The 24,550-nt window shown below is 39.2% G+C and overlaps 1 protein-coding gene across 1 annotated transcript in view; it reads right to left on the reverse strand.

Moving 5' to 3' along the window:
* The window catches only part of si:dkey-61l1.4 (collagen alpha-1(I) chain), a 79,253-nt gene that overhangs the window by 8,917 nt on the left and 45,786 nt on the right, over nucleotides 1-24,550 (reverse strand). The window contains exons 10-52 of the mRNA XM_017690957.2: nucleotides 20,770-20,808; nucleotides 20,608-20,661; nucleotides 20,158-20,211; nucleotides 19,450-19,557; nucleotides 19,019-19,072; nucleotides 18,861-18,914; nucleotides 18,570-18,614; nucleotides 18,144-18,197; nucleotides 18,015-18,059; nucleotides 17,860-17,913; nucleotides 15,638-15,682; nucleotides 15,493-15,546; nucleotides 13,105-13,149; nucleotides 12,776-12,829; nucleotides 11,425-11,469; nucleotides 11,273-11,326; nucleotides 11,078-11,185; nucleotides 9,948-10,001; nucleotides 9,684-9,737; nucleotides 9,482-9,526; nucleotides 9,329-9,382; nucleotides 8,498-8,542; nucleotides 7,631-7,684; nucleotides 7,002-7,055; nucleotides 6,611-6,664; nucleotides 6,028-6,081; nucleotides 5,869-5,922; nucleotides 5,734-5,778; nucleotides 5,581-5,625; nucleotides 4,975-5,082; nucleotides 4,761-4,814; nucleotides 4,547-4,600; nucleotides 4,296-4,349; nucleotides 4,051-4,158; nucleotides 3,893-3,946; nucleotides 3,700-3,807; nucleotides 3,550-3,603; nucleotides 3,375-3,428; nucleotides 3,239-3,292; nucleotides 2,741-2,794; nucleotides 1,365-1,472; nucleotides 1,228-1,281; nucleotides 1,059-1,112 (exon numbers count right to left, since the gene is read on the reverse strand). Coding sequence (XP_017546446.2) covers nucleotides 1,059-1,112; nucleotides 1,228-1,281; nucleotides 1,365-1,472; nucleotides 2,741-2,794; nucleotides 3,239-3,292; nucleotides 3,375-3,428; nucleotides 3,550-3,603; nucleotides 3,700-3,807; nucleotides 3,893-3,946; nucleotides 4,051-4,158; nucleotides 4,296-4,349; nucleotides 4,547-4,600; nucleotides 4,761-4,814; nucleotides 4,975-5,082; nucleotides 5,581-5,625; nucleotides 5,734-5,778; nucleotides 5,869-5,922; nucleotides 6,028-6,081; nucleotides 6,611-6,664; nucleotides 7,002-7,055; nucleotides 7,631-7,684; nucleotides 8,498-8,542; nucleotides 9,329-9,382; nucleotides 9,482-9,526; nucleotides 9,684-9,737; nucleotides 9,948-10,001; nucleotides 11,078-11,185; nucleotides 11,273-11,326; nucleotides 11,425-11,469; nucleotides 12,776-12,829; nucleotides 13,105-13,149; nucleotides 15,493-15,546; nucleotides 15,638-15,682; nucleotides 17,860-17,913; nucleotides 18,015-18,059; nucleotides 18,144-18,197; nucleotides 18,570-18,614; nucleotides 18,861-18,914; nucleotides 19,019-19,072; nucleotides 19,450-19,557; nucleotides 20,158-20,211; nucleotides 20,608-20,661; nucleotides 20,770-20,808 — 2,550 coding nt within the window. The remainder of the gene's footprint in view (nucleotides 1-1,058; nucleotides 1,113-1,227; nucleotides 1,282-1,364; nucleotides 1,473-2,740; nucleotides 2,795-3,238; nucleotides 3,293-3,374; nucleotides 3,429-3,549; nucleotides 3,604-3,699; nucleotides 3,808-3,892; nucleotides 3,947-4,050; nucleotides 4,159-4,295; nucleotides 4,350-4,546; nucleotides 4,601-4,760; nucleotides 4,815-4,974; nucleotides 5,083-5,580; nucleotides 5,626-5,733; nucleotides 5,779-5,868; nucleotides 5,923-6,027; nucleotides 6,082-6,610; nucleotides 6,665-7,001; nucleotides 7,056-7,630; nucleotides 7,685-8,497; nucleotides 8,543-9,328; nucleotides 9,383-9,481; nucleotides 9,527-9,683; nucleotides 9,738-9,947; nucleotides 10,002-11,077; nucleotides 11,186-11,272; nucleotides 11,327-11,424; nucleotides 11,470-12,775; nucleotides 12,830-13,104; nucleotides 13,150-15,492; nucleotides 15,547-15,637; nucleotides 15,683-17,859; nucleotides 17,914-18,014; nucleotides 18,060-18,143; nucleotides 18,198-18,569; nucleotides 18,615-18,860; nucleotides 18,915-19,018; nucleotides 19,073-19,449; nucleotides 19,558-20,157; nucleotides 20,212-20,607; nucleotides 20,662-20,769; nucleotides 20,809-24,550) is intronic.

A 24,550-nucleotide genomic window follows, 5' to 3' on the forward strand; every position in this document is an offset into this window, starting at 1 on the left:
GTCTTAGAAGTTGGTTGCATTTTCTGTTGCTCATGTTCCAGGAAATTGCAAACACATTCAGCAATGTTAACGTCTGGATTCTGGGGTGGCCAGCCCACCAGCAGCTTTCTTTATTCTATATCTATCCATTTTCTAAGCCGCTTCTCCGTCAGGGTCGCGGGGGCAGTCTTCGGGCGGAAGGCAGGATACACCCTGGACAGGTCGCCAGTCCATCACAGGGCTATTCTATATCTAATCTCCCATATATTTCCTGAAAAAGAAGTGACTTGAAGTCATAGGCCTTTTTGGACTATTAATATAAATATACAACCATGGGAGATTACAATAGTGGATGACCAAAGACTACTTTCCATTTGGAAGAGAAACCCCTAAGTAAAGTAAAAAGAAGAATTCATTAGCATGACGTTCACCATAAGATGGAAACTAATGGCGAGTCTCAAGAAAGACCAGGTTATAGTTTGTGAAAATTGTACAACAACATCCTGCAGAGTTCTGAAACAATATGTAATGGACTGGTCAGCTGAAGAGTAACTGCAGAGGTTGAAAGTCAAGAATGCATGGATGAAAAAAATAAACTGCTCATTTTGATGCTAACCATACCACTTCATCTGTGAAACATGGGGGCATGAGCATCTACAGCTACAGAAGAGCTAATTAATTTCTGTTTTATGATTATATAACTACAGAAAGGATGTACAGAAGCAGCTATTCACATAAAAAACAAATGCTGAAAAAATGTAACAGCTAAAAAACGCACTGCGAACTAAAACTGAATTAAAGGTGGATTTTTAAGACCAATAAACATGTATTTTACGTACTAGGGGTAAAAACTATGCATTACATAAATATGATGAAAATATATACAATATTCTACATGTTACTCTCACATTAACTCACATCCTGTGCTTTAAGTTCACAGCCATAATTTCAAATTCAACATGCTGGGGTACTGCTTTATTACATACAAACTATACTGTATTGGTACTACACCATAATAATTACAGTAATGACACATTGCTAAGAACTAAGAAAAACCTACTAGGAACCAAAACACCAACCTGTGGTCCAGGAGGGCCGACTGGTCCATCAGGTCCCAATTCTCCTTCAGGCCCCTACACATGGGAGCAAGATGACACTTCTATAATTTTGAGTCCTTGGTACAAAGCAGAGCTTGAGGTGAAAAAAATGCAAGCCAAATGCATAATTCTGAAAACCAGCACACTGTACCTCTAATCCTGGAAGTCCTGGAGGACCCCTGATTCCTGGTAAACCCTCTGGTCCCTGTCCAGAAAACATCAAAACAATATCATTAGGGGCAATTCTGGAAAACTAGGGAAGATATGTTCCAGTTCTCCTAGGCTTACATTCTCTCCTGGAGGTCCTGGCTTGCCAAGGACACCTTTCAGTCCCTCTGTTCCTGGTGAGCCTTTAGGACCTGTCAAGCCTTCAGGGCCTCTAGGACCCACAGCTCCCTAAAACAGGTGCAGTATTAGAATGGTGAAAGAGAACAGTTTCTGAATGTGACCAATGTTTGTGGGAAAGGCTGGAGTGCCAGTAGAAATTGAGACAAATTTGTGAAAAATACTCATAAGAGTCCTTTTTTGTTATAATTCATACTTTCACTATGCTGTCATCTCTAGCAAGCAGCAAACTGTGAATATGAATATAACCTTGTTCCCTGCAACTTTGTCCAGCTCATTCTGGAGGATCCTGAGCTGCTTCCAGGCCAACTTGGAGATATAATCCCTCTAGCAGGTCTTAGGATGACCTCACGTCTTGTCCTAGTCTGCCATGCCTGGTAAACCTCCAACAGGCGCCAGGTTAAACTACAACAGCCAGGCGGTATTCCTAATCAGATGCCCGAACCACTTCAACTGTCTCATCTCAATGTGAAGGAGTGGTGGCTCTACTTTGAGCCCCTCACTGATGCCTGAGCTTCTCACCCTATCAAGTAGATTTTAGCTCATCACCCTGAGAAGAAAGGTCATTTCTGCTGTTTGTGTCTGCAGTCTTATTCTTTTGGTCATAACCCAAAACTCATGACCATAGGTGAGGGTGGAGATGTAGGCTGCCTGGTAAACAAAGACCTTAGCCTTATGGCTTAGCTCCCTTTTCACCACTACAGTCTGATTAGTGACCACATTACTGCCTGTCCTAGCCTGCAGTCGATCTCACAATCCCTCTTCCTATCACTCGTGAACAAGACCCCAAGATACTTAAACTCCTGTTTACTGTTTGGAGGTACAGATCATTACATCACCCATTTCACACTTAGCTGCAAATTGGCAAGTGCCTGGTGGCTGGGCAGCCCACGTAACCTGGCCAGGCTCAGTCCGAAAAAGTAATGTGAGGGGACCGTGAGGCTCATGTGTTTGTGATGTTTATTTTTATCAAAAGCATTGCGTCTTGACTGTCAAAGCAAAACTGTGTTTGACAAGTACAAATGGGTATATTATTTAAAGGCGACTAAAATCTCTACAAACATACTTAATTATCCAGCTATAGATTTTCAAATTCAGTCATGGAGTAGATGTCCTGGTTGTAATTCTTACATTAACCAGGCTGATAAGTTGAAGGGAAGGCTATAAAGTGTGACTTTTTGTTGAGCTGCTAGTGAGGAATGAGGGGTGAGAAGTCCCTGCTGTGAAAACAGTTTACTCCCTTGGAATCATTCTAATCCCCCCAAATATCTTTATGGTGTCCATGGGGGAATTATAACAAAGAGAGCTAATATACTGACCTTGGGTCCAGGTTTGCCCATTTCGCCCTTTGATCCTCTTTGTCCAGCTACCCCCTTTCAACAAGCAAGAAGTAATGTAAATCAAACAGACTCAAACAGATCTCCTGCACTTGAAATACTGGAACTGAAATACTGCAGAAGGCTGCAATAAGCAAATGAGCCTCTAGGCAAATGTTTTTTGCTCTGTGCTTTGAGCATCATGACCAATTACAGTTTAAGTGTTTTGTGTCTGTTTAGGTGACTCAAGGTATTCATGTAACCAACAAAAGTTGCTTTTTACATAAACTTTTATATAAACTTCTTTACTTTTGGCGCAACATGACTAATTTGGCAACTTAGTAATGGAAAACTGTCACTTAAAATCCTGTAGGATTTAGACTTCTACTATCTTAGCCTTGTAGCTCCACTACAATGTGTATAATATGTTGCAAAGTGTATTGCAAGCGTCATGCAACCTTATTTCCTACTTTCAGTAGTTAACACATGACGGTTATTTACCAGTTCACCTGGTTCTCCAGTGAAGCCTGTCAGCCCTCTAATGCCAGAATCCCCCTGTAAGACAAAACCATGCATAATGTTAGATTTATATTTTATCAGCAATAAGAGAACAGGGGTGAAAAAAAGCATTAAATACCTTTGGCCCTGGTGGCCCATCTGCCCCAGACCCTCCTCGTGGTCCTATCAAACCCTATAATGGATTAAATAAACTTATTTCACACTTGTGTTAATGTATCTGCAAATTAAAAGAACACTCTGGACTAAAATGTTCCTCATTGAGTAAAAGGATAACATGGAAAACATGACAGTACCTCTAGCCCCATCAGGCCTGGTGGGCCAATCTTTCCCATTAGTCCATTCTGACCCTGGAAATAATGAGCACAAATGGTACAACATTTAAAAAGGAAACTGGCAACATGCATGAACAAAAAACACCAAAGTGCAAAGAAGTGAAAACTCACAAGATGTCCGATGTAGCCTTTATCGCCTTTTGGCCCTTTCCCTCCTCGGGCCCCAAAGACTCCTGGGGGCCCTACACGCCCAGAGATACCCTGCTGGCCAGTGTCACCCTAGAAATAGACTACACTTGTTGTAAACTGTAAAACACATTATCTGACTGAACTAATGAAAAAGCTTTCTTAAATATTGTTGTACCTTCCGTCCTTTCAGGCCTGGATCTCCAATGCTGCCTACAAGACCTACAGCTCCCTAAAATAAAGTACCATCTAATTAGAACTTCAGGACATGATTCTCCTAATTATAAATGTGAAAGCCACTCATTTGATTCTCCTAACAATAGTGACCATGAATACCTCTTTGCCCCTTGGTCCTGGTTCCCCCTGCGTCCCTGGAAAGCCTTGTGGCCCTGGTTCTCCGAGAGGCCCAACTGAACCAGGTTGTCCAACTGGTCCAGCTGAACCCTACAACAGAAATCATGGCTCAAGACAAGAGAAAAGTGTGGACCATGAAAAATTGCTGATTCTAGATAACACGTCAGAATCCTGGCTGTTAATATATCACATTTAGGAACCAGAATGGAGCTAACAGAGTCACTTACATGATCCCCTTTTCTCCCTGGTGGTCCTTCTAACCCACGTGGACCAGGATAGCCCTTGAGAAACAAGACTTGGGTATTACCATTTTGTGAGATGTAGCACAATTTTTCATTTCTACTGCATTCTATAACACACATTAAATATAACACAGTTTATTTGATTATCTAAGAAGACATTTGTCACATCATTTGTTAGTGCATGCACATAGAGATATGAGCAAGTTTTGCCCTCATTTTTAATGCACTTATCTAACCTGTGGTCCATCCAGTCCAGTAGAACCAGGATCACCAGGAGGTCCCAGAACTCCCTGCAGGGAAAATATAACACAGTTTTCTAGTAATGTACAATATGTTAATAAATTAATTCATATTATCACTGCAGTTACAAATTGCATAAGTATATGCTTCATCAACTGTCTTGTGCAACATATAGCTATTCTATGAGGTCTCATTAAGAACCAGTTATACCTGATCTCCTTTTTCTCCAGGCACGCCCGCCGTTCCGTCAGTTCCTCGTGTGCCCTGACGAACAGGTAGATGATCATCATCATCTCTTTGACATCATAGATATTACTTATTCACTGATACAATATGGTGCTTTGCAGTTGCAATAGATTAGTATAATTCCATTTCAATTAAGGTTCTGATGGTATAATGAGTAAAACGAGTAGTACCCACTCACTGGCAATCCAGTGGGCCCATCTTTACCACGTGGCCCCTGAGATCCCGGGCTGCCAGGAGGGCCTGGCTTCCCTGGCATGCCTACAATGCCTGGCAAGCCTGGTAAACCCTGAAAATACAGGAGGTCTTAAACTACCGGATACAGTCACAAAATCAAAACATCAAATTTAGCTCCTCCATGTGGACATAAAGTTATAGCAATAAGTTACAGTGAATGAAGGCTGACAAACCAACTTTGCTGATGTTTTTTGTAAAAAAGAAAAGGTACACAGTTCTATGTGTGTTTTAAGAACAATGTTACAAGCAAAACAATTACAAAAAAGCATAAATCCATAAATGACCTAATCTCTTTTGCTGCAGCTGTAAAATACTATTATGCATGACAAAATAATTCCGATGTGTTTCCCTGTACTTAGTAAAAGAACAGAAAACCTGTTTGAAACTCAGTTATAATGGAAGGCCAGGTGATTCAGCTGTGTTTCGAGTCAACAAGTTCTCTATACTTTTCTAAGTATAGGAAAATATTTTGCCATGGCAACTGACAGTGGTCCACACATGCAGCTCCTTTATGGATGATGTGATACAGGAAACAACAGGAGATACTCACAGGTGGTCCCTGCATGCCAGCTTGGCCTATTTCACCTTGGCGACCCTAAATTATAACCCAAAAAAAAGGACATTAGTGATGTCCCTTCTGCTGAGGGTACACAGCTGTTGTTTAGGTTTTGACAACAAACAATGTCAGATAGAACTACCACACCTGAGGTCCAGGTAGGCCTCTCTCACCAAGTGGACCAGGCAGGCCCTAAAAAAGTCCACACAACAAATTGCTATGAACATATGAACCTCATTAATTCTAATCCAAAACTAAACAATGGCCACCGGTTCAGCTTACAGGTGGTCCCCTCTCTCCACGTTTGCCAGTGGGTCCTTTTACACCAGGTTCACCCTAAACACATTAACCACAATTTAATATCACAGCACACATGCAAAGCAATACTGCATTAAACCAGTGAAGCTGTAATGTCATTGAGGAAATCAAATTTTTTCTTACCTTCTCTCCTATATGACCAGGCCTTCCTTGCAAGCCTCTGGACCCTGCATAACCCTGAGTGGAAGCAATGGGAGGGCATGATTAGCAGAAGTGAGCTTATATTGTAAGTGATATTACTGGTGCTATGGACGTACTCATAGGGAAATAGGGGGTTCCTGCCGATATCTGATTTTTTTCCATGCACATATATGGAAAAGTGAATACATAAATGTTTATAAAATGTATAAGTTGGGACTAAATCTTATGTGATAGATTAGCATTACAGAGAAATATAACATTCATTTAAATGCAGTAAAATGAATAAAATGATCACCAAGTTGCCCAGTGTTGCCTACACATTGTGCTCTTTTACAATAAAATAAATATGCTTATATAGTTTTTACATGGTTCACATACAGTTTTAGGAAACTCTTCATTAAAGAAATGTCTACTTAAAAGCTCTTTGGGGAAATAAAAGTGATCCTCTATGTCAAAAAATCTGTAAACATTTTGATGTTAGATGACTCTGACACCAATGTATCTGCACATTCAGAACAGAATGCAGAATCAACAGCATTAAAACAGATTTTACGGGATTACTTACATACATCCCTACAGGCCCCTGCGGACCCCCCAGTCCTGGCTTTCCAGTTAAACCCTGACAAAGAGAGATTTCAGATTCAGTTTGCACTAGGTACTAATATGTAGTATTACTGACATACATTTAATTGCAACTTTATTAGTCACTGTCTTTTTGGTACATATTGTAGATTCACAATTTGTGTTAGTCATATCCTTTAGATCAGTGGGCAGATTCTGACCACACAACTACTACTTGCTGAGTATTATTCATTAGTGGACTATTCTTAGCCCAACAGTGACAAAGAGGTGAGTGTTAACCTGTAATCTGAATTGTGCTAAGATGAATATGATATGATAAGCTGTGATGTATCATAGATTATTACAGATGTAATGGACCTCTAGTGGACACTTACCCTCTCTCCTGGAGGACCCGGGCTGCCATCTTGACCAGGTCGCCCAGGTAGGCCCTAAATTAAACACAGGAACGGATTTCATGTTTCAGTTTTGTGAGTCTGAAGAAGGACTTTCACAAAACATGAAATCAGCAAGTGCTTCTTCAGTTATGAGGCTGGCAACTGGAACTTTTTTGTATTTTGCAACTCCCCATTTAAAAGTACAAATGTCAAAAGTTAAAGGAAGTACTATTTCTTTTTTTCTTTTTCTTTTTTTTAAATTGTAAGCCTACTTAACTATGTTAGTTATGCTGCATTTTGAAAGTTTTTGGATTGCTTACAGTGAATTAACAGGACAATATTTCCTATTCTTTTAAGCCATTTAAAATTTCATATGAGTGTTTTTGTTGCTTTCTTTCACTTCTAACACATTAAATCTAGATCAGATTATCCACAGGATACTTTAACTCAAGGAAAGTATGCTTTTATGACTTTTTGTGGTGTTGGTTACTTTAATTTTGCCAAAGTAGTCTAATAAAGACCTCCTTAAAATGTATCAAAAGGTCAAAGGCTCAGATGTTAGCATTTTGTATTTAATCATCATTTAATTCACTTATTCCTCCGAATCCATTTGATGGTGTTATATTTACCAGCGATCCAGGGGGTCCTCTTCGTCCTGGCTCTCCTGTTAACCCCCTGAAACCCTAGAAATGCCACAAATTGCACTGTATATTTCACATTATATAAATGTTACATAGTCACAGATTGCATTAACCAACCCATCCAATACATGTACAGTGGCTCCAAAAGGTTTTTGGACACTGATATCCATTTAACTATTGGTGAACTTTAATGAAGTTCTTTAGGTTACTTTACACACGTAGAAGTGTTCAAAGGCATTTTTAATGCAAAACTGCAGAAATCTGCAAAGATAATGATCTAAAATGCATCAGCCGCCTTTTCAAGGAACCCTGCCAAAAAAAGAAAATGACACTCTTAGAATGGTCTGTTTAAAAAATGCCAAATGGTTTGACATTTTGTTTCCAAACAGAATCAATGTAATACATTTTTAAGTACGGCAAAAATGTCCACATACTTTTGTATACCTACATTAGTTATATAGAAGCAATGCCTCGATTTAACAACCTTTTTCAGAAGCAACAAAAAACATCTAGACATCCAGCATTCCTCCTAAAACAGAGGTCATTCTTTTCTCATCAAGCACATAAACCAGGACACTGAGTTCCCAAAGTTCCCTGGATGTTTAAGGCCTTGTTAAGTTTTATAGATCTCTGATCTTGTCACCTCTCTCTGACATTTATGTGCCTGTATAATGCGTTACTCCAGTTTCTGAAGACACAAAGTTGACTCCCCAATTGCCCTGGCCACTTTAGAGGTGACTGACACTCATACAGACTAGTAGTTAGAACCTCATTCATTTAACTAGCAGCTTTATAAAGGTTTAAAAGTTTAAAAAGTGATGATCATTGACAATATTGGATCAGAACAGCACTCACATTTGGTCCTTTATCTCCTGCGCTTCCCACAGAGCCAGGAACCCCCTACCAAAAAACATATACACAAACAATACTAAGACACATCTTTTAATATTTCTCTGTGGTAATACAGCAAGAAATCTGTAAACATGACTACTTTTGGGCCCATATCATGGAAAAAAATGTCAAAATGTACAATTCATTCTCCAGCCAGTCCATATATGAAAGCTAAGCTGCAAAAAGCTGTCTGTTTTCAATTCATGATGGTTGTGATCCACATCCATGGACATATTTACAGCTCACCATCAATTCAGCACAGCAGTTCAGCCCTGAAGTGATAAAGGCCCAATCCCATTTCACCCCTTGCCCCTACCACTTAGCCCTTAGCCCTCTGTTTTACATGTTCACATCTAGGGCTAAGGTGTCCCAATTTTTGTTGAGAGAGAAGGGTGGCTTGAAGGTGAAAGGCGTAAAGTTTCTCTCTTTCTGTTATCTTTAAGGATATCAGTCAACAGTTCAACAGTTCAGGTCATTTCAGACCAGACTGCTTTTTAGATGTTATGCATTCTACAGATGTGGCTTGTGACATCTCTGAAAAGTCTCCACAAAGGGGCACCATTAGCTGTAAACTAGCACTTGATGTTTCATAAGAGCAATGCATCTTATCAATGTGTCCTTGCTGAATGCAGCACAAGAACAAACAACATACAGTACCAGAAAAATGGCAAAAGTGGTCTCTTTATTTTTGTTTCCAAGAACAAAAATAATTTCTGATCATGCATATGTTAATTATGGCAGACCAAAACAAAAAGAGCTTGAATATGATAAGTTGATAATTTATAAAATGGGAACCTGTGTACCAGGCTTTCCTTCTGCTCCCTCTGTCCCTGGTGGGCCTCTCAAACCCTGCCAATAGAGACACGCATACATGCCATATACCAAAAATACACTGCAAAAAGTTCTAAAGATACATCCTGAAATCACAACGTCAATTTAAGGACTTACCGTCAGTCCATGAATACCAGGTGGCCCGTGCTGGCCAGGTCGGCCCTGTATGAGAAGTTTGTTGAGAGAGCTCAGGAAACTTTGCACATCAAATTGACCTTTCTTTTGCAAAACACCTCTATCCAAATCTATAGCCACATGTACGTGAATATTGACTATTATTAGTTATTTATCTGAAAATGAAGCTGGAAATGTAACCTACTCTTTGTCCTTTGGGTCCTGTCCTGCCGTTGAGTCCAGGGTCGCCTGTGCTTCCCTTATGTTCAAAAACCGAGCCAAAACCAAGAAGAACAGAGATGTAAAATGACATCAGTGGATATTATACACAACCAGATTTTGTTACATCACTCTGTTTTCTGAGAAACTCTCTCAGTAAGTATGCTTGTGTAAAAGTAAAACACTAAGCTCTTTTCCATATGACATTTGTCTGTCATTATTCTGTCTGAAAGTCATAAACTGTTCCAACCTTTTGACCCTCTTTTCCAATCATTCCCTGGAGACCCACTTCACCGTCTTCACCCTGATGGTAGAAAATGAGAATGAAGAAAAAAACATAGTTCCCCTAATCAGCACTGTGTTAAAGTCCTAATCAGAAAATGCTGAAAGGATGCCATGATCACCGCATAATCTTGAAAGCACAAAGATCACAGTCATGTAGTTTCAAACAACTGCTGCTGCTGTAAATCCTCAGAACCCAATACTGTCCTGTTCTGCCACGATTCCTGGGTTCTTTAACTGCTTAAACTGCATGGGACTGTATGTGGGTCCACACTGCAAATCCTTACCGTTTTAACTACATCACATACATATAAGCTTTGTAGTAATTACCCAATCATTTATAGTGGTTACTAAATAATATGTTTTTTAAGATTAAATGACAGAATAATATATCTAAAGATAGCAAGATGCAGTATAAAGGGTTGTAAGCATTGGGGCCTGACAAACATATTGGTTGGTTGATATAACTGGCTAATATTAAGGTTTCAACAATTTATTGGTATAAAATTGACTGATAATAGGACTAAATACAAATTAATAGGTGTTAATCATTGAGTTTGATCTGCAAATTTTCTTCTTTTTTTGTCTGTTTCCTTTTCTCAGTTAAGGCTTCTTTACAGCCACACATCCTTTCAGACTCACAGTGTTGACTTGTCTTCTCACAGTGAAATGAAGGATAGAAGCACCTGTGGATTTATTTGCTTGATTTTCTCCTCTTTCACAAAGATGCAAGCTTTAAGTGCTGTTTATCTGATGGGGACCATTTTGAGTCTCATTTTCTCTGAATTATTTTTAACATATTTTTAACTCCAACTGGAAATTGAATAAATGAAGGATGGTCTTTGAATTTTGCACAGCACTGTAATTGTAAATCTGCAGTATAAGGGACTGAAAGCTTTAGGGTTTGACCATCATATTGGTTGGCCAAGAAAATATTAAGGTTCCACAAATGTCTTTGTGAAAATTGGCTCAATTAAGGCTGATAAATAAGACAACTATAGCTTTGAAGTTGGTTATTTAATAATATACTATATTCTGTTCTTTCAGAACAATGCATGAAACATGCTGTCTATTATGGGACTGGATACCAAATCATACCTGGACACCTGAAGGTCCTGGTTGACCTCTGACACCAGGTAAGCCAACAAGGCCAGGCAGACCTCTCTCACCCTGAGAACCCACAATCCCCGGTGTTCCAGGTGTGCCCTAATCCCAACAAGAAGGGAAGATGACTCTAGACATGAAATATGACATCCGCTGTAATTTTGACACTAATAAATCAGAGAACATTACTTTTTCTCCTTTGGGTCCAGGATTTCCTCTCTCTCCATCCAGACCCCTACTACCCTAGATGATTGACATCAATTAGAAGGACACTGCATAACATACATGGAAATGTGCATAACAGTGATCTTTCTTAGAAAACACAATCATGGGTGTCTTACTGTGGAGCCTGGAAATCCCTTCAGACCTGGATTTCCAGTCATGCCCTATTAAGAAAAAAAAAAACAATGGATACATACCATACTTTCAGACATTCAGATAAAATTGGCTTATCCAAGTATAGAGCTTACATTAGACTTAACCTACGGAAGAGTCATGTTACCTACTATTTAATTAGTCATGTAATTACACAGTAAGTTATGCAGTATGCAGCAAAACTGTTAAGCATCACATATTTTTTCTGAAAAACAAGCCGGGACACAACAAAAGCTTTTCATCAATTTTAAAATCATAACAAAACATCTCCTTGTTGACTTATGAACACAAATATTGTTGATTTCCAAAATTTGCTCTTTAGGCAGATTTTCTGTTCTTGTTTCAGTGAGCTACAATTGAGAAACAATTAATACCAATTTGCACCATGCTCCTGTTATTGGCTGCTGAAAACTACAACTTTTCGGGGTTGATTTAAGAGTCTGTGTTATTGTTAGATGCCTCCGAAATGTTTAGCACATTTATATCACAATGAGAGAGAATACACATCAATATCATACATTTATGTTTAAAAGTAGGAAGAGATTCAGGATTGAAGAAAACCTTTTTGTAGGACACTTTCACATGAACTCTTCTTATGACCTCATCATATAGTACAGTGCAGTGCAAAAGTTAGAGATTGGTCCTCATTGATTTATTTTCATGTCAAAATAGCCATTGCATACAAGCAATTCATTTTTCAGAAGATATGCCTATATTTTCTGCTTTTTCTTACACTGAAAACTGAATAACCTGGACTGTTTTGAATAGAAATAAAATTAATAAAGGCTCTCTAACCTTTGAACAGTACTTTTTGTCTAAAAACAGATAAGGCAGGGACCACATTGTCTTTCAGTGCATGCAGTGTGTCCAGTCTAAGTGGAAACTTTGTGAAACATCCTGGCATTTCCAAAATGTGTTTCTGATTTCAGTTTTTTTATGGTCTTTCAACAGAAAGCTTGTCTTCAGTGTAGGAGAAAAGAGGGCAGCGGGCACATCTGCATGGTTGGGTGAAATGTTAATGGGAATGTTTTTCTGTATCAAAGCTAGAATGACCCTCAATATTATATTCATCAATATGATATTCCTAATCTGCTGGTTTACAACTTTTCTTCTGAAATGTCATTCTTACTGCAACATTGTGCTCATCAGTCATTTTTATTGTTGTAAACTTGTGGCACAAAGACAAGAAAGAGTCAAACTTTAATCACTGCATTTAAACATGAGGAATCTGTTGCTAACACTGCGTTTGGTCTTGTCTGATGAATTAAGTGCTAAACAGTGCTAAAGCCAGCTGGCTAAAATTAAGAGCTTTCTTACCATTGGCCCTTCAATGCCTTGTAGTCCCTTATTACCCACGGGACCTTCCTTTCCCTAAAAGCACATTCAAAACATGCACAAAACTTTTAGATTAATATTATTATACTATATGATCTAATATTAATATAATGTTTCAATTATGTAGATAGACAAGTATATCATTGCTGTCATATGAAAATCACATAACTGTACTTTTTACTATTTGAAAACACCAGCTATCCTTTAAGTTTCCACAGTAATCATATGGATTTTCAAAATTCTGAATTAAAAAAAACTTTTGATTTCCAAAGCATTTTTAAAAGTGTAAATGAACATGTATCACAACTTACTGTGTCACCTTTAAGACCCTGTGGACCATCCTTTCCTGGAAGTCCCTGAAGAATAAAAAAAACAAAACAATAAGTGATAAATCTGTAATAAATCTGAATAATAAGCATATATATTATATATAAACACACACACACACACACACACACACACACACACACACACACACACACACACACACACGTTCTTTTGTTTTGGGGGTCATGTTTACCTCACTGTTTCATCACTTCCTCTTTGAACAACACCCTGTAAGTGTTTGGAAGCTGAGGAGACACTGCTGTAGTTTTGAAAGTAAAATGTTTTCAAGTTCTTGTTTGTTATAGGATTTCAACTGAAAAAGACATAGTGTAGATGGCAGCCTATGTTTCCAAAATGTATATAGAGTTCAGCATTAAAGGACTCAGCATCTATTATTTCCAAAAGGAATTTCCACTTCCATCAGTATATTTTAAATGAGCTCAGGCCCAGAGAAGGTGCCAGCATTTCTGGCTCCTCTTTATATATCCTTTCTTCTTTGTGTTTTAGAGTTTTACATTGCACTTGTGGATGCAGTGATCAACTGTGTGTTTCTGAGCCTATGCAGTGATTTCCACTATAGAATCATGTCTGTTTTTAATGCAGTTCTGCCCGAGTTTCAGCCTGTTTCCTTGAATACAGAGATTTATCCAGATTCTCAGAATTTATTCATGATATTATGTACCATAAATGATGAAAAGCAAAAGTTCTTTGCTATTTTATGCTGAGAAACGTGATTCTTGAATTGTTGCACTATTTGCCCGCTCAGGCTTTCACAGAGTGGTGAACCCCTTTTCATCTTTACTACTGAAAGAGATGCTTTTTTATATCCAATCATATTACTGATCAACCACGACATGTATTAAACTTTAAATTATAGCCTAACCCACAATAAATTTCATCAGCAAAGGCCTTTAAACAGAACAGTTACTGTTAATATATGAAAATAAAAAATACAAAAACATAAAATATGCCCTGTTCTGGCACATTTTTCACTTTATTTTTTTCAGTATGTAAAAATGAATAAATTTATATAAATCATAGACTAAAATTAAGGTTATATGTAGAGGACGTGTTAATTTATTTCCAGTTAGAAAATCAAGTAAACGTAATTTGACAGGGGGTCTTCAAACTTTTTGCATACAACAACAAATGGACGAGTCATCTTAAATATATCGCTTTGTAAGCTGCACGTCTTACACCATGGAAGATTTTAGTCCTTGGCTTATCCACTTTTATCACTGGTCCACCCAAAAAAACAGCTCACATTTACTTTCAATATTTAAATGTTCAAAATAAATAACTATAAATTGGTAAAACTGAAAATGCACTCACTAAAAATAACATCGAAATTCACCTTTGATTGACCAATCAAAATCTTAGCACCATGACATGTTCGCTACGTGTCACTCCCTTCTGAGCCACCAACACTCTCACACCTATGGTTTTCAGCACTACATCTAGGCATTTCCCTTCACTTTGCTATGAGAAATAGGAGTTTATCAAGAGGATAAATGTGAGAAGAACCATCACATAGAATTAAAGACTGAAAGTGTCTGAACACAACTTATTGTAAGTATGAAAGTAGCCGAGCATCTACAATTAGATAATAGTAACTACAGTAACAGTTATTTAACTCTGAACGTGGCACTATCGTCAACCAGCTCCTTAACGCTGAATGCATAAATGCCAGAAATAGCAGCACAGAAATAGCAAGAGAGACAGGGTTTCTTATTGTGAGCATGGAGTTTTGTGTGTTCTAGTTAACTAGCAAGCCGGTGGGATTTTTTCCTTTTGCAGCATTTGAATGACACTTAGAAATGCCTCAATTATGATTTATACTAAAGTTAAAAACTCAGCCCATCCATGAATTTGCCTTGCCCATCCGAAACGGAAGACCTGGAGCCACAACTGCACCTGCAGTAATGAACGTACTTAATATTACGCTTAAAGACAGTAAAGTTTACAGGATATACTGTGGCTCTAGCTCTTAAGGCGAATGTGTGAGGTTGCATGAGGTTGTGGCTCTGTTTAATGTGGACATCTGGAAAGACGTAACGTTTAGCCAGGCCAGAAGGAAGAGATACAATGCCTAAATATGCCTAATATAGTCTCTTATTCCTAATCCTAAATCTAACCTTAAAAGGAATTCCACAGATTTTTCTAAATAAATATTTAATTAAATTATTACACTTGTGCAAGCGACTGACACATTTGAATCGTGTAAGTTAACAGCATCAGTGTATGGCCTTGCTTGGGGTCCCAAACGCTGGATTAGAATAATGTATTTCACTATAAGAGAGTACTGTACCTGTAGCCTGGAGTGAACTCTGCTGACACTAGTTTATGATGCAGTGGAAGTTTTCATTATTTACCTGCGGACCTGGCACACCAGGCTGACCTCTGATTCCTAATATCCCAGCAGGACCCTTGGAGGTGCACACAAGGGGGTGAATCAGTATTTCATACCGAAATTTCGTACAGAAATGATTTTGAGAATGCATAGTTAATTCAACTGACCTGAGGGCCTTTTCGTCCTGCTGGGCCAACAGGTCCGACTTCACCCTGACATGTATATAAATTGGAATAAAATATCTTCCATACATATATGGAATATAAGTAAAACAATGAAAGTACAGAAACCATATATATTAGGAGCTATCTGCTATTAATACATTGTTGCTGCCTGCTCAGTGACAGCACTGAGATTTGGCCTAGCAGGCCTATCCATCCATCCATCCATCCATTTTCTAAGCCGCTTCTCCGTCAGGGCCTATGTCTATCCATATTCATATACTTTCATACACTTTGAGTCTTTAAATCCTGTTATATGGATTTAAAAACTGAAAGTGTAAAAAATGTCTTGTTACAGAAACACTACACTCTAATTGAAAATAGCGGCACGATTACAGACAGCTAATCTTAACAGATATATTTATACAGCCAATTTAGAGAGACACCAGGGCAACCAGCCAGTAACACATTACAGTAGTATCTAGTAGTTATGACAGTATGTACAACTTCCTTAGAATCTTCAGTTCATTTGTGTCTTATTTTGAATATGTTTCTCAAGTGATAAAACACAGTTTAGAGAAACATTATATAGGGCCAAAAGTATGTGGACACCTGACCATCACACATACATGAGCTTGTTGGACATCCCATTCCAAAACTATGGACAGTAATTGTGTAAAATGTCTTTGTATGCTGTAGCATTAACATTACCCTTCACAGATATCTCTCCCTCCTTCTCCAAACTTTGTTGCTGGCAATATACATTTTGGTAGGCAGAATTCTCCTGGCATCCACCAAACCCAGATTCATCCATCAAAGTGCCAGATAGTGAAGTGTGATTCATCACTCCAGAGAACACTGAACATGTTTACACTGCTCCAGTGTCTAGTGGCGGCATGCTTTATGCCACTCCAGCAGATGCTTGCCATTGTGCATAGTGATCTTTGGCTTGTGTGCAGCTGCTTGACCAAGGAAACCCATTTCATGACGCTCCCAACACATAATTCTTGATCCGATGTTGCTTCCAGATGCAGTTTGGAACTCTGTAGTGAGTGCTGCAATAGATAGGTGATTCTTACATGCTACGCACTTCACCACTCAGCCATCCTACTCAGTCAGTTTGCGTGGTCTACCACTTTATGGCTGAGATGTTTCTGCTCCTAAACACTTCCATTTCACAATAATTGCATTTACAGTTGACTTGGGCAGATCTAGCAGAGGTGGCATCCTATGACAGTTTAAGGTCACTGAGCTCTTCAGTATGACCCATTCTACCGCCAATGTTTGCCTCTGAAGACTGCATTATTATGTACTTGATCTTATACCCCTGTTAGCAATGAGTGTGACAAACACAAACTCAATAATTGTGAGGCTGTGTCCACATACTTCTGGCCACACAGTGTATTTTACTGATATCAAATCATAAACTAGTATTTCAGTTGCACTGAAGAACTATTAAGGTCAAGGATAAAATGTGCAACCTTAAAAGAAAATTAAAATAAAATAGAGATACAAGGGTCGGGGATAGGCTCTTGCCTCAAGTGGAGGAGTTCAAGTATCTCGGGGTCTTGTTCACGAGTGATGGTACAAGGGAGCGGGAGATTGACAGGCGGATTGGTGCTGGGTCAGCAGTGATGCGGGCTCTTTACCGGTCTGTTGTGGTAAAGAAAGAGCTGAGCCATAAGGCAAGGCTCTCGATTTACCGGTCGATCTACGTTCCCACCCTCACCTATGGTCATGAGCTTTGGGTAATGACCGAAAGAATAAGATCGCGAACACAAGCGGCCGAAATGAGTTTCCTCCGCAGGGTGGCTGGACTCTCCCTTAGAGATAGGGTGAGAAGTTCGGTCATCCGGGAGGGACTCGGAGTAGAGCCGCTGCTTCTTCACGTCGAGAGGAGCCAGCTGAGGTGGTTCGGGCACCTGGTTAGGATGCCTCCTGGACGCCTCCCTCGGGAGGTGTCACAGGCGAGTCCACCTGGGAGGAGACCCCGGGGAAGACCCAGGACACGCTGGCGCGACTATATCGCCCAGCTGGCCTGGGAGCGCCTCGGAATCCCCCTTGGAGAGCTGGTGGAAGTGGCTGGGGAAAGGGAGGTCTGGGCTTCATTGCTTAGGATGCTGCCCCCGCGACCCGAACCCCGGAGAAGCGGAAGATAATGGATGGATGGATGGATGGATAGAGATACAAGGTTTGATATGGCAGGTGACAAAGTACATCTTACTCACATCTGAGCCATTAACCCCCTGTGCCCCAACCATTCCTGTTGCACCTGGAGCTCCCTATGAATGAAGACAGACAATCAGGAGGAGCAACATTCACTTAGCATTTTTATCTTCTACATCCAGGTAAAACTGTTATGGAGAATTTTTATATAACTCACCACTTCTCCTGGAGGACCATTTTTGCCATCATGCCCTGGATCCCCCTGAAAAAAAAAAACACTATTATATTCCTGCTGATCATAAAAGAATAAAAAATATAGATTCACAAACCAATAATTAAAGCACACCTTAGGCCCTGGTGGTCCAGGCATCCCCTCAACTCCTCTAATACCTATAGGGCCCTGATGAGAAGAAAATAAAGATATAGCACATATAGGAGAACCACAGAGTTTAAACACCATAAACGCAGAGTAATTAATAATATAGCATTATGTAATTGAGCAACAGAACACAAGGTGGAGCGACATCACAAATAATATCACATCTGTGGTGTCACAGATCATCACAGTTGTGATGTAATTTATAATAGCACACAACCTAGAGTACCTATTACCTGTTCCATTGCTACAGGTTTTGCAAAATAAAGGAATTAAGCACCATACATTATTCAACTATAGTTTACAATATTTACAATCAGCAATACACCAGTTTTACTTAGCAACCAGTCGTCATTAGAGTGATACAGATACTTGGCCTCCTGCTTGTGTACTTACTGGAGGACCAATAGGGCCAGTGAACCCCTTTTCTCCTTTTGAGCCCTAAAAGGGAGAGAAAACATGATTCACACAAATAAAAAAAATCATATAATCATAAGAAGTCTATAGCTTTTTCATATCAAGTCATTGCATGCAAGTGATCTACTGTTTCACACAGACAGAAAGGAAATGTGTAGTGTGACTGCTCTTCCAATCCACAAGGTGGCAGTGTCTACCTAGGTTTCCTTTTGTCTTAAATCCATGCATAGATATTTTATAGTGCTGCGTTAAAAGCTCAGATGAGCTAACCTTCTTTCCAGGCTCCCCTCTATCCCCACTGGGCCCTGAGTGACCGGGGAAACCCTGAGGTGGACACAGCAACAGACAAATCCATCAAATAATGAAGAACTGTTGTAGTAACCTTAACAATGAAGGTCTAGGTCAAACTGCTCCTGGAAGAAATGCACCTGTTCTCCTTTGTCTCCAGGAGGCGCTGTCTCTCCTTTAAACCCACGATGGCCCTAGCATCACAATCACAGAGAAACACTTCAGTTTCATTTCAAGTTTTTTAATGGTTTGTGTCTAGCATGCTGTGTTTAGCGCACTTGAGAATGTTAAAATGTTGGGACATTAAATATTAAATATACCAGAATAGATCTTTTATTGTATGCCATGCCATCAGCTCTTCTCTTCAAAATAAAGTCTCCTAATTGGCTCTTGGCTTGGACGTATTGTCCTAGGAAAAACCTTTAATTGCTACAGAACCTTTACATTATTTACAAAACCACTGTAAGGTTCTTTAAGAAGAGTGTAGTAGTTTGGAAAAATAAGTTGTTGGCATTGAACTACATACAATAACTTTGTTATAGGTGTAGAACAGGCAAGGGTGGTTTCTCACCTGCAGACCAGGTAATCCTGGAGGTCCTGGTTCGCCATCCAATCCGTTCTCTCCATCTCGTCCTGACCGTCCTGCTCGGCCTCGGATGCCCTTTGGTCCCAGGTCACCCTATCAGAAAAGGGCAGTTTTTGACAAATGTCTACACTTTGTGCAGGAGAGCTCCAATAAGGCTCCTTTGGATATGCTCTACATAACACCCTTTGCTTAAAAGGCTCATATCAAGGAAAATCAAATTGTCCTCTCTTTTCTAAAATAAGAGTTTAATGTAGTCTGTAAAGACTTCAAATTTCAAAACATAGTATTCATTCTACAGTTCACACAGTCCATAAATGGAAACAAAGCTGCAAAATCAGTCCATTTTGAATTCATTGTTTTTGTGATGTCACAAAAATAATGTTACATAATATGTTACAGAATTTTTAGAACATAACCAACATGTGGACTGAATATGGGCTCTTTAAATAAATACATACAAGACATTCTCAGTTTCTTTTTTGCATATTTATATGGTTATGAGGCTTCAAAACCACATCCAATACTTTGTACTTCTCACACATATAATGCATGATGTTCTCATAATAAGAACTTGTTATTATACTGTTATGTTCTCTTAAATCAAAAGTTTGTTCTATGGCAGAAGACAATGGCAGCCTAAACAAGTTTAGATAAGAATATAAAAAGCAAACATGACAGAACATGACAGATTACCATGTCACCTTGGCGCCCTGGAGGTCCCCTGTCTCCTGGGTCTCCAGGTATCCCCTGTATGACAGACAGTTTATCAATACTATTTTTAAACTCAATGCGTCGCAATAGTACACTGTGCTGATTTCTTCTACCACTAGTGATGAAAGACTGACCATCTTTGACCAAAATGATTTCTGCTTGTTGGATGATGTAAATGCCTTGATTTATTGAAACACCCACAGAAAACAAACATCTAAGGTTGGTCAGGATGTTCACAGCACACAATAGAACATTAGTGATGTGTTAAAGGACACATTTGCAAATAACAGCCAATAGTAATATCAGCACTGCCAAAGCCAGTATTAACATAAAAGCCAGAACTGTATACAGTATGAGACTAAGTGTCATCCTGGAGAAGCTACTTCACTCTGTATTATGTGTGTGCATTTCTTTGTGTTTGTGTACACTCACAGGTGGTCCGGATCTTCCCATCTCCCCCATTATTCCAGGAGGCCCAATCTCTCTCTGTGAATACACACCCAGGATTATTTTTTAATGAAGGAGGCTACAAGTACATTAAAGAGGTAACAAGTACATGAATTATAAAAACTCATTCCATGCTTGATTACTTACAGGCCAGCCTGCCGCCAGCAAGTGGTAATACGATGTTCTCTGCAAAACAGAGTTGAACTGATGTAATGAAGATGTTTGGAGCGCAATTTACAAGAGAATTAAATTCCCATGTTCTGGTTCAGTCTCAACCTTTTTGAGCCACAACCTCCCAGAAAAAAGTTTGTGACCCCCTCATGACTCACTCTGACACACTACAGCCACCTTCTTCACATATCTACTTGTATGGAACTTCATGGATTTCATTTGGATCAGATCACTTCTGTTGTAAATGCATGCTACGCCACTACCAGCTACTGCTCTTAGTATGTTCCAGGCAATGAGAAACATTATCACATGTGATGGCTATCAAATGCATAGAGCAACACACTGACCATAAATAAATGAAGCAATTTGTTAAAACTTTAGATAATATTTACAATTGTATGGGAATATTTGCAAACACCTGGCAGCTAAATAAGTCAATAAATAAATAAATAAATAAATAAATAAATAAACGCACTTTTTTTTTACTGCGAGAAGACCTTTCATGTATTTAATTTCCAATTAAAACACCCATTATATTGTTTATTTTTCAATGTCAAGAAAAAAGCCAATAAAATATAAACAGCAATTTACACAGACGCCTCAACAATTAAATATAATATTTTTTTCAGTATTTAGTGCGTTCACACTTTGCCTTTATTACAGCTTCTGTTCTTTTCAAGATACTTTTAGTTTTTCAAAGAAAGCTGCAGGGATGTTTTCCTCACCTCTAAAGTTCAGTCTCAGAAGTTTCTTGCATTTTCATTCCAGTAATCCCAATTACAAAAATCTAGACTCCTCAATACATAAAAACCTCTCTCCACTTCTCAAGTTGACCTGTTTTGGTGTTTAGCCACAATTATTCTTGTTTTTTGTCTTCTGGTCAGCTATACATCCTTCCAGATCCATTGAGTTGAGTTCTCCCAATGGAAGGATGGGCAGAAACACCTGTGGATTTTTTCAGGCCTGAAGTAAGGGTGGAGCTTGATTTTCTCCGTTCTCTCAAAGATGAACGCTTTAAGCACCGTTTATCTGACATTGACAGTTTTGGTGGTCTACCAGGGCCTGCATGGTTGTTCAGATCTTATAGTCCTTTGGAACACCACTTACTTCCCTTTGACTTACCCTTCTTTATGCAAGTGTATTATCTTATATCTAATCTATTCAGAAACATCTCATTTAGCCATTATACATGCAGATGACAAAGAAATTTGCAAGGCAGCTAAGGTGAGTTTAGGTAGTTGCACTTGTGAATGTTAGAATGTTATCTCTTTGAAGGGGAACAATGTCAGTGACACCTTTGGGAACAAAATTTTTTGGAAGGATGTATGCAGGAGGATGTATGGATTAAAGAGTTAGAGTTGCCGGATTTTAAAGTCATTTTTGTTAAATGTTAAAGTTTTGTTTCCTGCTTTTTCCTGAAACTGAAAAATGAATAACTTTGTCCGTTTTGACTGGAAATTAAATAAACGAAAGGATGGTCTCTGACTCTCGGACAGTACTGTATATGAAGGTAGCTACAGTGTGAACCCAGACTGGCCACCATGTAGCACAAGATTTTCCAGAAAAATTGAGCTCTTGCCCACCTGTGGTCAAATCCTGGAGTGTTTACTCAAGGGTATATTTTACATACAACTTCTTGTAGTGCTCTTTGCTTTAATGTATATATTAGGCTAAATGAGCAGAGCAAACAAGAGAGGCCTCCTTGCTACTCAGATGGGAGATAACGGCCATAGGACAGTGCAGGCTGTCTCTCCGCAGTGCGGTCTGAGGAAGTGGAGTCCACTGCCTTGCACACAGAGACATACACAGTCCATCAGCCTGCTTATTAAACCGCCCAGGCCGCCCCTACGCCATAAAACGTTTGCCTTGGCTCAGATTCAATTGGGCCGCAGGGCGCCGGTGGCACAGTGAAGGTGAGCTTCAGACAGGCCAGGGGAGCCGGACCTCACCCAGCTGACCCCAAGGGGCTAAGAGGAGGTCTACACATCTGTCAAAGCCCACAGGGTCCTCTCAACACTACAGCCTTTCAGAGATCGCTCTGGGCAGAAGAAGAAGCACCATCAGGGCAAATAAAACCTATTACACTGATGCAGAGAGTAGTGCACAGGGTTGGTTTACTGTGCTCCAAAGTCAAATCAGCCTTAATTGCTCCCGAGCATTCACTGCACTGACCTGCCACAAATGCCACCCGGCCTTAGCAATCTAAACAGAACACACACACACACACACACACACACACACACACACGCAGATGGGACACATTACACAAGTGAGGCCTGAAATAGATCTCAGAGAACAAGCCAAGTGTAGCCACACAAGCCTATTCCATAAAAACCTTGAGAAGTTCATGCCGAAATATAAAAAAACAGGGATGGCGTTTTTGCTGGTAAAGCTCTTTTTACAAAGCCTGTCTCTTATAAAGTGACCTCATGTAGGAAGGAGTTAGCATTGGCAATTACACTAAGCATATCTGCCAAAAGCAGATGTATGATTTTCATAACATATACTGACTTTTGTTTTCCCTTCAATAATCATATAAATATACTTTTCTCTACACCAGCCTGGTATTCCATATTGAAGTGTTTTGCTGCAATCACTTCTTTTTATGTAAGCAATCAAATCAAAATAATAAAAAAAATGCACCCCTTGCTGTGTGTACTACTATCCATGATTAACATTTTTTTTCACAAAGCCCATTCATCATGGACAGTGCTGCCAAGTGAAGATGAGAAATGCCAGTAAATTTTCCTGTCATGACCCCTAAATCGTTGCCGTCAGACCTGATCATAAACTGATTGATACGATTCTTTCATTATTTTGAAAGACCCCAACTGAGCATTGTTGGTTTCTGGCCTGGAAAATGTAGGCAGCTGCCCAGGGTGGTACAGAAACTCTCTCGATTTACCCACCCATGCTCCCCCACAAATTCACTCTTTCACAACTATTGCTGGACAAGCTTAGGAGATCATTATCTTGAGAAGCTGTGTCAGTTTTTAGTGAAAAAGTTATCCACATCAGTCCACTACAGTGTTTGTTTTGCTACATAACATTAGCGGTGTGTTGAATTTCCCGTTTAGATTTCTACACTACTGAACATGACAATGTTATGGGACATAATCGACACTAGACATTGGAAATGACAATGATAAAGGATTTCAGTGTGATATCAAACAAAACAATGTGACCAAACAAACAAGTTCTTTACAACTGTGTTGCATAGTACCTTGCTCAAAAACTAGAGGTTTGATTAATAAAGAATGAATAAATGAGCAATAAAAATGACATCCTACCCCATGAAATGGTTCATTAGAAATGATCTTTCAACAGGGGCTTAGAAATGGGCAATCACTTAGTTATACATGCTAGGCCTTACAAGCAGTATTACCCTCGCTAATGATAAGATCAGAGGTATCTAATTAGTTGTTTTACAAAAAAAAAAGAAAGGAAAATGAGGAGATGGTAAAAGATAGAATTGGATGTTGTGTCATGTCATGTCATCATGAACAGTCTATACTATTCTGTAATGTTAGCTTTTGCACCAACATATATCACTGCATGGAAAAACTACTAGTCAACAATAGCTAAAGCTACATATCCTTATGTCTGCAATCCGACTGAATTTTGTCTTTAAAACACTGTGCTCACTGCCCCCTAGTGTGTGTTCACTAGCATGCATGTATGTGGGTGTTTCACTGCACGGATAGGTTAAATGCAGAGGTCTAATTTCACAGTGTGCAAACAGTGACAAATGGTTGTA

This window comes from Pygocentrus nattereri, chromosome 20 (genome assembly GCF_015220715.1).
Source record: "Pygocentrus nattereri isolate fPygNat1 chromosome 20, fPygNat1.pri, whole genome shotgun sequence".
In the NCBI taxonomy this organism is placed as follows: Eukaryota; Metazoa; Chordata; class Actinopteri; order Characiformes; family Serrasalmidae; genus Pygocentrus; species Pygocentrus nattereri.